This window comes from Balaenoptera ricei, chromosome 6, assembly GCF_028023285.1.
Source record: "Balaenoptera ricei isolate mBalRic1 chromosome 6, mBalRic1.hap2, whole genome shotgun sequence".
NCBI lineage: Eukaryota > Metazoa > Chordata > Mammalia > Artiodactyla > Balaenopteridae > Balaenoptera > Balaenoptera ricei.
In genome coordinates this window covers 96,944,134-96,956,681 of record NC_082644.1, presented here as the reverse complement: position 1 = coordinate 96,956,681, position 12,548 = coordinate 96,944,134, and the positions used below count along the sequence as shown (strand labels likewise).

The 12,548-nt window shown below is 44.2% G+C and overlaps 1 protein-coding gene across 12 annotated transcripts in view; it reads right to left on the bottom strand.

Annotated features, from left to right (window-relative positions):
- ZNF462 (zinc finger protein 462) overlaps positions 1–12,548 on the bottom strand; it is a 170,167-nt gene that overhangs the window by 63,324 nt on the left and 94,295 nt on the right. For 7 of the 12 annotated variants that reach the window (XR_009503741.1, XM_059925239.1, XM_059925237.1 and 4 more), the window contains 4 exons: positions 11,810–11,974; positions 9,938–10,224; positions 6,066–6,184; positions 1,658–1,849 (listed from right to left, as the gene is read on the bottom strand). Coding sequence is in view for 11 of the 12 variants with exons in the window: in XM_059925239.1 (XP_059781222.1) it covers positions 1,658–1,849; positions 6,066–6,184; positions 9,938–10,224; positions 11,810–11,974 (763 nt within the window). In the remaining variant the exon portion in view is untranslated. Of the gene's footprint in view, positions 1–1,657; positions 1,850–3,473; positions 3,551–6,065; positions 6,185–9,937; positions 10,225–11,809; positions 11,975–12,548 lie in introns of those variants that run through there. The other 5 variants (XM_059925244.1, XM_059925248.1, XM_059925243.1 and 2 more) reach the window with 4 other exon arrangements.

The window sequence follows — 12,548 nt, the reverse complement described above, 5'->3', positions numbered from 1 at the left end:
ACAACAACGAACACAGGCTAAACTGCCACACAACAGCTGAGGAGACAGCGCGCTCACTTCATTACAAGCCACCGTCGTAACAACAAGCCTTCATTGTTAAACAGAAGTCCTTCAAGACAGGAATACCGGCAAGGAGTTACTGTGTCTAACCTGGTGTTTACTGATTTGCAAAGGAAAGGCCACCAAGTTCTACAGCTCAGCAACGACAGCTTTTAATCCCAGGACTTACCTTTTCTTTTCCTCCCAGTTGTCTTCGCCCAGACCTTGTGAATGAAGAGTCCTCATTTACTCTTTTGCTATTTGGATAACCAGCCCACATGGACATGTTGGGCAGTCAGATCTTCAGGTTACCTGAGGATTCTATCTTTTTAACCCCTTACATTAAAAATAACCCCAAATTCATACTTGTCATAAATGGTCTCCAAAGCCAAAACTGCAATCAAAGGATGTAAATCGCTGAATAACATGACCATTTATTAAATATCTACACGTGTCAGGTGTTGTGTTAGGCATTTCACACATGTACCTTTTCTCATTAATCTCTCAAGGCCATGATGAGGTAGGTATTATCCAATTTGTCATGTGAGTCTAGGAAGCTAAGATTGCCCAGGAAAACACAACTGGCATCGAGAGAAGTAAGATTCAAAGTCAAGCCTTTGTTCCCTGAACTTTCTTGCCAGCCCACTAAGCTCCTCTCAGGGACCTAGTAGCAGACCTTGGGAAACAGCCCATTCCCTGACCTGGGAAGTATTCAGGCTAGGGGGTAGATAACGGGTTACCAGAGATGCTGCAGAAGGGATTCAAGCACGAGAGGCTCACGGAAGACAGCAGCTCTCAGGTCTTCCACATCACCAAGAATCTCCAGACTCCCTCCTCTCCTAAGCACAAGATTCTGCGGTCATCTGAGGTGAGCTGAGTAATCAACACCCTTCTGTTTCTTGGGCGGATCAAAACAACAAACCATCCTTTGCTCGCTCTGCCATACCCGCCATCTCTCGCTCTCATTCTCTCTCTCCTACAGCTTTGGTTACACTGCCAGTGAGGAGACCCCTTCCAGGGCTTCCCAGATTTAGTCTGAAGCTTCCAAAAGTGGGCAGTTACACCCTCCTTCCAAATGACGCTTCCTCGACATCCTTCAGCCATAACAGAAATCACGACGTGACCCCTAAATTATCTTGTGACCCCATCAGACACATGCCCCCACCCATTCACCCATTCCAGTCCCACTCTGAATTCTGCCCTTAACTTACACATCTGGCACCCCGAACACTTCACAGCACACATATTTTTTAGGACAAGACAGGATATCAATAAGTAAAAAAGTCAACGGAGAAATAAATCTGCCTGGTATCCATCCTCCTTGCTCACAACCACAGCGGAAGAATCCAACACGAACCCATCACACACGTGCTCTTTCCACAAGCAGCGGGCAAACCAGTGCAGAGGCGTCTGGCCTCAGCACCAAACAGATGCTCACCGAGTTCACTTCACCCTCCAACTCCAATGTCTATACTGTTCCAACCTTTTCACGTTTCTTCCTTCACTTGAACCGCCACGTTTTCGTGTCAGATTTTCCTCTAGAAAGAAGGATGGGCCGTTAACCCCAGCCCACCTCCCCCCACCCATGATTGATGCCGGCTCGGAAGCCCGGTTTTACCATTGGAATCTTCCACTTCTTCGGCCGGGGTGGCTTTTTGGGAGGAGTGGTGGGCGTGCGAGGAGAGGAGACTGACAATCCTCGGCCTGGGGAGGGTCAGGGCTTTTCCGTGGACCTTGAGGGAGTGTTCCTTCAGCTGGCTGATGGTCATGGTGGAAAAGGAGCACCAAGAACACTTGTAGGCATGCTCACCTGGAGGGAGACGGTCGGCAGCAGAGGAGAAGGAGGGGAGAAGGGACGAGGCGGGTGGAAGACAGAACAACGGGGTCAGTTAGCTCCAGAGAGCCCGTCTCAAGCTGCACGGTCTGAGAACCCTCCCAGACCAACCCCCTGCCCACTCCCACGACCACAGGGCTCCTGGAGGATCAGAACTCTTCTACGAGCTCCGTAATCAAGTGAGCTGGTCCCTTTCCATCTCACGCTTTGCTTACAGGGATGAGCCTATGGTAGATTCCCCAGCAGAGAGTGAAACCAAATGTCTAGGTAGCTCCCTCAGCAAAGGCTTCCCATCTCTCTCCCTCCCTCTCTGTACTAGAAATGACGATGTCAGTTTTCATTCCAGCCTTTATATCATCCACAGAAAATAATACACTTCATTCTTATTCCAAGGGTCGATCGGTGGCTTTCCGAGCACAAAGTCACTCAGTGCAAACTACTGTGCTACCCTCATCATTTACTTCCTGGCTGACTCTAGGCCTCCTGGATTCCACACATCCTACCTGTGGGGTTTTTTGGGACCAGTTCACAAACTTCAGCACAAAACTCCATTTTCCTACCTGATCAATAGTACAGAAATGGGTAAAAGTCATTTCTTTAACTGAGAGAGGTGTGTGTGTATATATAAACATGTGTGTCTGCATTTAACTCCAATATTTTTCAACATAAAGGACATTTAAGTAAAAATAAGTATTTTTCTTTCTTTAATTAATTTTTATTGAAGTACAGTTGATTTACACTGTTGTGTTAGTTTCTGCTGTACAGCAAAGTGAGTCAGTTATACATATACATGTATATACTTTTTAGATGCTTTTCCCATATAGGCCATTACCGAGTAGTGAGTAGAGTTCCCTGTACGATACCTATACAGTAGGTTCTTATTAGTTGTCTATTTTATACATAGTAGTGTGTATATTTCAATCCCAATCTCCCAATTTATCCCTCCCTCCCCCTCCCGCCCCCTTGGTAACCATAAGTTTGTTTTCTACAAAGTATTTTCCTTTTAATTGTTTTTATACCACTGAAATACAGCACAGATCACTATGATCAAATTAAATGAGAGTATGATTTATCTTTGCCCTAAGTCTGCTTTTACATGAATTGCAATTTAAGAAGCAAGGGTGTGAAATGGGCATCCTTATGTCGCTGGACAGACAAACACTGGTACAATCAACTCGGAAAGCAATTTTGCTTTTTATAACAATAAGCTTAGAAAGCTCATGCCTACAACTCAATAATTCCACTTCTGAGAATTTATATTAAGGAAATACCCTTTAATACTTAGAAATCTCTGTTTAGAAATATACATTATTTATGCTTGAAAAAGGGATGAAACAACCTAAATTTCCAACCATAGGGAAATGATTAAGTAAATGTGGGTATAACTTCTTGATAAATTACTATTCATTAAAATAAATTCTTAAAGAGTTGGCAATTCATAGAAAACTAAAATACTGAAACTCAGAAAAATAAATAGAAAAGCATAATACATTTTAGATTATAATCATGACTATGAAAAATAATTATAGAGGAAATGGTTGAAAGGAAATATTATCAAATATTAACAACAGTGGTCTTCAGATAATAAGATTATGAATGGCTTGACTGTATTTCTTCTTTCATTTTCAAATTTTCTCTAATGAACATGCATTTTTAAAATTTATTTTCAAGTGAAACCTAAAAACCAGAGAAGAGGAAAGGGAAGGAAGGAGAGGAATAAAAGAAAGGATTGTTAGTAACGAAGGTTTTGTGGACCAGTGAATATGAACTGAGGACAGCGCTGATGTGCTACTGCCACCCCGAAAATTACTAAGCGGTTTCATGTGAAGTGAGACCAGCATCTGAAGTCCTGCATTCAAGCCTCCTTTTCACCACTGATGATCCCCAAAGCGTGCATTTCCAAGAAAGCCTTGAAGACACCCACACAAAACCTTGACTGATGCAACATGCCCAAAGCAGGCATCATGCCCAAAGCAGAAGAGAAGCACAAAGAAGTCAGAGGACCCAAACAAGAACACCAGTCAATTCCACACCCCTCAGACCATGACCTGTTAGCTACAGGATAATGCTGGGCATGAATAATGGTGTTTACTAAAATAATAAATATATATGTCATATTGTATACTACTGCTCTCCTTATTCCATTTCTCAATTTTTCAGTGCAAACCTGGCTATATGAACCTTGGTGGGTGGTTATAAGTAGCATAACCTGAGACAGAATTCAAATCCAGGTATCTGGTTAGTACATACTACCTTTTACCCTAAAAAATAAAATAAAATACTCCATCTAGAACAGACAAGATGAGTCAAGAGTCTTCTGGAAAACGATTTGGCTTTCTCCAAGCCAAGCCACTCTCTGTGGCTAAGACCAAGTCATAGACACCAACGGTTCAAGGTGTGTGGAGAACTGGATTACGATGCTCTCACCCTCTCTCTCTGGATGCTTCCTTCCTGCAAACCAGTGAGCACAGAAGACCAGTATGCTTGGTCAGCTCCAAGAATATACACTTCAGCTCAATGCCCTGGAGTCGGTGTGTAGCCTGTGGCTAGACACTTTTACTTTTTAAAAGTCTTTCCCACAGGCCAAATCACTTACCCAACTCCCACTGGTAAAGTGTTTTTGACAAGGCTGAGATCTATGGGGAAAACTCCCCAGGATAGTGTCCCAAGTGAATAATTTACAATATACACCAGTTAGAAAAGAGTGGTTTGAACCCCGAAGTCTCTTACTCCATGGACTTTAGTAAAATGTTCTGGAAGATATAAAAATACTAACAGATAGAGAACAGCCCATATAGCTAATCTGCCATCCCCTCCCCCACCCCCAGTGGGCTTAAGGCATCCTGAAGGCTTCCGTAGTTTTACTCCATTAAGCCAGTTCAACAGGACCCAACCTTCAGGAAACAGCAGAGACATGGCTGTATTTCCACAGGGGATGAGGAGATCACAAAAGTGAAGGACTCGGGTTCTGGGCAGTTAATAAGAAGCTAATAAGGGAAGGGAAGCTAATAAGGGAAGGGAAGCAAATAAATGAGACAGAAGAATTCTAGTTGATTGAAAAATGTAAAACTAGAATTCAACTAGAACTCTAAACACCTTAGCTGAGGAAACTCAGGGAGGAGACTGGATCTCTAGAAGAATCTCTGACAGTATCGCTAGCTATTCTAAAGCTATTGGTTCCCCAATTTCCCTTTGTTTGATGTAAGTTCCTCAAAGGTTGACAACACCTCTGAGAGGGCCACAGGCTGCTGCGGAGTCGGGCTTCTCAGAGGACTGGGGACATCCTGGGAGGAGGCCCACAGACCCGCCACACTGCCTTTCCTACTCATGCCTCTTTCCTCTCTTGGATGAGTTCTGATTAGCTACCTGTGGGCATCGTCCATTATATGCCAAGTGGAGAAGAGCAGAAGAGAGAGGGAGGCAGCATCCTGTGAGTGACAAGGATGTAGGTTTTTGTTCTGGAGTCAAATTCTTAGTGAATGGGCTCTGTGGCCTTGAGCAGGACACTGGATTTTGAGTCTCTGTGGCTTCATCTGACACTGAGGGTGACAACAACATCTACCCCTTGGGACTGCCTTGACGATTAAATGAGATGATGAATATTCCATGCTTATTAGTACAGAGACTGGTAGGTAAGGGATGTTCATGAGACGAGCACGATGAGATGGGATGATAGAGTGATGGAGATCAGCACAACTCCTGGACACTAATGACCCAAGGTCATTTCTTATCTGGGATATGGAAATGCATCTAAGGGCATCTCATGAGAAATCTCACACATCCTGAGGTCTCTTTGTCCCTTTGAACGTCCCCAAGATTATAACTTTATTTTAGTTGGAAATTATCTTCAGGAGATGTACCAATTCTTGCATTTCCATTAGAAAGTCTAGGTAATTTAGAACTATCTCTAAAAAACAGAACCTGTGAGTAGCAAGAATCTGTCAGTAGGTGTTAGTAGGTACGTGTTAGTTGCATGAATCAACTATGACATGCGTGACATGGTACTTGGTATTATTTTGCCTTTGGGCCATTCTTTAATTTTTTTAATTAGATTAAAATAAAACTGAATACACAACCATCTCAAGGAAAACTTATTCTCATGTGTATGGAGCAAGAGACTTAAAAATTTCACGCACTAAAGACTATTAAATTTCAAACTCAGGGAACTAGTGCACCGCGAACACCAACTCACCAGCATGAGCTTTGAGGATGTGTGTCTTCAGCCGGCTGTTGTAGGAGGACTTGAAGGAGCAGAGTTTGCATCGGAATGGTTTATGGTGTCCGTGGTGGGTTTGCATATGGCGATCCAAACTTGATGTAGAAGAAGAAAAAAAGAAATGACAATATTAAAAACTGCATCCAACATTTTCTCATTGCCCTTTTCCAGAAATCCCATTTCTAAGCTGTTCAAAGTCATTTTGTTACTTTCCAAGGATGGCGCTTACAGGAGGAAAAAAAAAACAAACACAAATTGGCAAGAGTTGGAGACGCTAAAGGAAAGAAGAGATCAAAATTTTTTTCGGATTGAGAGACATGGCAATGGAAACAGGTCTTGGTAGACTTATTTTCCCTTCTCTAAAGCACTGTGAAGTAGAAGAGGGCATCTAAAAAGAAAAGGTATAATATGGACAAATTTAAGTTCTCTGAAAAGTCAATGAGGTGCCTATCAAAGAGTCCTTGAACTTATACCATAAAAAATAAAAATAAAAAAGGGAATTAGAGAAATTTTGCATGTAAAAAAGGCTGACTTTCTTCTTAAACCTTAATTCCGCTGTGAACACTTGAGCAGGGCACTTGCAATGGGCTATTTTCAAGGTCTTTCTAAATATGGAGGTCCAGTGCAGGTGTGTTTACAGGAAGTCATGTGATCCAAAGGCTGGCCATGCCTTCTGATAAAACCATGTTTGCTGTACATCAGTATTCCAGAAGCAACTTATAAAGAAATTATTTAATTATAATTTCCCAGTATTTCATAATAATTACTACTCTAAAAAAATAATAAATCTACCAAACGAGGTGTGGGAAGATGTTCTAATTTGTATCATTGCCCCAGAGAACTAGATTCCATTCTAAATGACTCATATGGGAACAGTACTGCTTACCATTTAAATATATAACGTTCTCCCAAGCTCCAAAGCAGCCCTTTCCACACTGCCTAAGTCGGACACCTCCCACTGAACGTCCTTCAGCTATCTTAAACTCAACCAGCCTGAAACAAACACGTCAGTTTTTTTAAATCCAAAACAAATTCTCTTCTTCATTTCCCTCTTTGTAGAAAGAACACTTCCAAGCTGTCAGTCAACCAGCCTGGAAACCTCCGTGCCATTTGTACTGTACTTTGTCCCTCTTCCCCTCCAGTAAGCCAATTTTTCCAAGACATGAAGATCCTCCTTCCCTCAACTGTTCCCAAAGTTCCATTCTAACTTCGTGGATCAGCTACTATCACTGCCTCCTAATTGGTCTCCCCCATCTTTTTTCCAACTCAAAAGCACAAGTGATGGAGTCAGACTGCCTGAGATCAAATGCCAGCTATTACTCATAAGCCAAGTGGCCTTGGGCAAGTTCCATAACCCCTCTATATTAAAAGGCCTCACTTCCCTTATCTATGAAAGGGAGATAATAACGGGACCATACCTCATAGGGCTGTTCTGAGAATAAAATGAGATAATACTTGAAGGCACATAGCACAGTGCCTGGCACACAGTGAGGCTCAATAAATGTTAGTGATTAAGATGCCTTTACTCGTTTCAGAGTCTTCCTTGTACCAGTAATGTATATTACAAAGCACTAATTCTGCATTCAAAGACCCCCAAATGCAGTCTCTACTCAGGTATTCAGACTTTACCTTCTACTATTCCTTTACATATCACTTCAAAATTAGTCCAACTAGACCGCCAGCTGGTCCCCCCTAAGCATCGATCTCTTCCTCAGGGCCCTACTCTCTCATCGTTTCCTCCACATTGCATGTTCTTTACAAACTTGGCAAGTCCTATCTTCCTACTTTAAGACTTGACTCAAATGCTCCCTGTTCCATAAAACCTTCCCGATTCTTCCAAAATGGATGTACCATCTCCCTTCTTTGAAACTTCATTGCATTTTATTGATACATTTTTTTTTTAAAGACATGTGCCTTATTTTGCCAAGTCATTTGTGTGCTTGCTTTACTTATAACCCGACTAGACCCTAAGTTCCCTGAGATCACCGACCATGTCCTATTCATCTTTTTATTCCCCCAAAGCCTCAACAAGAGGGAATATTCATTTATTCACAATGATTTATTGAGGTTCTGTGTATCAGAAAACATTGAGAGTTGCTGTCCAACAAATACTTATTGAACTGATGAGAACTACACAAGTTTGAGGCTAGGGCATGAATCTGAGGACAAAGATTAGATACTAGGCTCTGTATAATCATAAAAGAGTTTGCAACCCATCCTAACCTCTGTGGAAGCATCACCTCTTCCTGCCTTTCAACAGCCACTAACTAGCACTTTATCTTTTTTAAGAAGCAAGCAGCCCATCACTTATTTTCAATTATGATAAAAATAAACAGCTTGTCAGTCTCACAATCAGTCACCTTCATCCAAGACTGTAGAACACGTTATTGAAAATTTCTCTCTCATACAGTTGTGAGAGAAAGGCAACAAAAGGTTATTTCTTCTCAGAACCATCCCTCCTCCTATCACCCCGAAAAGCCTCACACAGAAACCCAAATTTTCAATTTCAAAGCTGTGCCAGGTAGCATGAAGCCCCTCTCCTCAACCCACCCTGTACTTCAAGCATCTCTCTGGCATCGATAAACTTCTTCACCATTCCAGGTCTTTTTAAAAACGCCAAGCAATGACCCTTTGGTCATATGGGTTAAAAAGTCCTAATTTTACCTCCTTAGCCACTTAATTTCCCAAATGGAACTTTACTTCCTCAAATGATGGTTAGGTTCTAGATGAATGTTTGACAGATGCACCAGTAAACTCATCTACTCTCTGGTCTTTCCTTGTGTAAGTCATAGCAATACCTCCAAAATTATCATTTAAGAAAATGTCCAATTTAGAAAACTCTAATTCAAAAAGATACATGCATCCCAATGTTCACAGCAGCACTATTTACAATAGGCAAGACATGGAAGCAACCTAAATGTCCATCGACAGATGAATGGATAAAGAAGATGTGATACATATATACAGTGGAATACTGCTCAGCCATAAAAAAGAATGAAATAATGCCATTTGCAGCAACAGGGATGCAACTAGAGATTATCATACTTAGTGAAGTAAGTCAGACACAGAAAGACAAATACCATATGATATCACTTGTATGTGGAATCTAAAAAAAAATGATACAGATGCACTTATTTACAAAACAGAAATAGACTCACAGACATAGAAAACAAATTTATGGTTACCAAAGGGGATAGCGGGGGCTAGGGAGACCAAATTAGGAGTTTGGGATTAACAGATACACACTACTTCGGGGGTCCCCCAAGCAGGCCGCACAGCAGGAAGCGAGCGTCGGGCGAGCGAGTGAAGCAAGCTTCCTCCGCCACTCCCCATCGCTCACGTTACCGTCTGAACCAACCCCCCGCCCCGTGGAAAAACTGTCTTCCAAGAAACTGGTCCCTGGTGCCAAAAAGGTTGGGGACCGCTGCACGACTTTATATAAAATAGGTAAACAACAAGGACCTACGGTATAGCACAGGGAACTATACTCGATATTTTGTAATAACCTGTAATGGAAAAAGAGTCTGAAAAAGAATGCGTATATATATTGTGTTTGTGTGTGTGTATATAACTGAATCACTCTGCTGTACACTTAAAATGAACACAACCTTGTCAATTAACTATACTTCAATTTTGTTTTCTAAATGCCTGATTTTGCCAAATCTGATGTCAGGCCAACAATCTCCTGTTCTCAGCCCCAATTGACAGGTGAGGTGACAGAGGCTCAAGGTAACACAGCCAACTAAACGGCAGGCCTGAACCACGAGAGGGGCCTTCAGACGCCTCCAAGCTCTCCTGCCTTCCACCTCCTCCCAGTTACCACTTGCACCTACTCGGAGAGCACTTACTTGTGCCTGAAAGCAGAAACAAAGGAGCAGTACTGGCAGCTGTACTTGTCCTCGCGGGTAAACATGGCCAGGGCCAGATGGCTCCTCTCATGAGAACGCAGCCCCTGCATGGACATCAGGACTCTGTCACATTGACTACAATGGTATCCCCCCGGCCGGGTTTCATCCTCCAACATTCCATCAAGCAAGCAGTGTTCACCAGCCACCCGGTCCACCAGGGCGCCACTGGCATCTCTGGCTGCTTCCAGTCCGTCCAGGAACAAGTGGGAAGGGTCTTCAGCCTCCTGCTAAGAGAACCACACACACACACATGCCCCACCAACAAAATAAATATCCATCATCATTGCTCCCAGCTCTCCTCCTCTCCCTTCATTCTCCCAAACTCATCAGCATTTCCTGTTAAGGCTTCCTCCCCTGCCTCTCCAGCTCCCCCTAGAGGGAGGGCAAACCCAACTGCCATCCTTCATGCAGTGGTGGTGATGGGAGGGCAACATATCCGGACACAGGTTGCTACTGTCTGGGAAAGGTGAGGGAGCGGCTCTCCCGCTTTGAAGACAGTTCACTCACTTACCTTCTATCTTAAAGAGAAAATTCAAATTGGGATCCTACCGAAACTGATATAAAGCAGGTTAGGGTTATGGCTCAGAGAAAGGAAGAGAGGAAGGAAGGGGAAAAAGGAGAATGGTGTGGGCACTTGGGAGCCTTGGAACACCCTCGGGAAATGAAGGAAACTGAAAGATCCAGCTCTCTGCCACCACGCTCATCCCCATCTCACAGACGGTCACATCGCCCCTTGACCGAAGGTTGCTGTATAATCAATTCAAAAAATTAAGGAGCAGCCTAGCCTGGTTTGAGGTGGCTCCTTTGGATTACTGATTACACGGGAAGAGCCGCTGTCTCCCTCAAGCAATTATGGGACGCAAGGCTGGGACACACCCTGGTGGCGGGCAAGAAGCTGACTGATGCTGTCCCGGTGCCACTCACTGTTGTGCCACCAGCCAGAAGGCTTCAGGCTTCAGTGGGAAGAGCGGAAGCTTCGCCTCCATGCCACATTGGCAAAACAGGCCTCAAGATCAAGAAGGGCCGATGACAGAAATGCATTCACGTATCCAGAGAGAAAGAGCAGAGCCCTGAACTGACTTCTCTGCTCAACCCTAAGTGGTTAGCAATATCCTGGAAGGCAGGGATGGTGGCTTGGTTACTGAAACAGTGGCTCATTTTAGGATTATGATCTTCAAACCAGGTGGCCTAATACTGGTTGGGGGCAGAGAGAAGGTGCTTGTCAAGCAACACACAGGGGGAGAGGGGATGGAGGAGACAAATCAGGTCAAAGGGCTCACAGGGCCAACTGTGACCTGAAGGCTTTCAGTTTTAGATTTAACGTTTCTTAAAGCTCCTCCGGGGACCCAGGATAAGAAGTAAAAGACAGATTCTCCCGGGCTCTCTGCACCGTCGCCAGATGAGAACAGCGAGAAGTCAAGCAGTGGGAGGAGCAGAAGAGGATGGGAACAGAACCCACTGGACTCCTCTCAAGAGCCCGGGCTGCTTGGAAAAGCAAACACCTAGTGGCACTAAATGCAGCCCAGAAGGGAGACCCAAAGCCTCCTGTACCGAGAGGCCCGGATCTTCTGTTTCCACCAGACTATCCGCGTGGAAGGGAACCAGATCGAAACGCAACCGGGTCGAAACACGGAAGATGAGGAGGATCCAACCTGTAAAGAAATCAAAACAAGCCAGACCGATCCCAGCATAACTCAGGAACGCCCACATTTCGGGTCGCCCTTTCCTGAGCGGCTCTGAGCAATGGCGTGAAATTAGGCACTCGAAGGGCTCACACACAAGACTCCTCATCCAGACCTTCCCAGTGCTCACCTTCACGGCGGCTGACACGGCCGGGACACTGCCGTACTGGACGTGCTTGCGGAGGTGGTTACAGATGGCCCGGAGCGTCGGATGCACTTCCACACAGAATTTACATTTGTAGCCCACCACCTTCCTCTCCTTGATCTTTGGCACCTCTTCTAAGTGACCAAAAGGCTGGTAAAATACAGTGGTAGCCATCAGTACTCCGAGCCCTCCCTCAATGGCCGGCATTTATTCTTGCAGCTTACTAGCAGATTTTACGTTAAAGCAGATTAGCAGGTTAAAAACCAAGGGAGATAACACGCGAGCATTTTTACATAACAAATTCGTCAGGGGTGAGGCACGCTGCCCACTGTGCGCGCGTTTGCGGAAGTGTCCAGAACCCAAACAGGTTACGACTTGCGAAGAGAGAAGATCTCGGTGCAGAAGCCTCATTGTCACTGCCACCAAGTTATCTGGTTTTCAAACCGATTTTTCAACTACGCAGGTGAAACGTTGCATAGCTATGCCATTAGCGAACTTCTTGACCAAAAAAGAGAAAACAAAAACAAAAAAACTCTACTCCTGGAGACGTTAGGTTCCTGTAGCCGACACTGCAAACCAAGACATGGCTGAGAAGCGCTAACGATACCAAGAGACGGCCCGCAACTGCTTTGGGAAAGAGAGCGAGCGTTGTCCTGTAACTAGGCCTCGGATAAGGCTACTTGGCAGAGAGAAATACAGAAAAGCCACCCGACCCTCCCCTGGG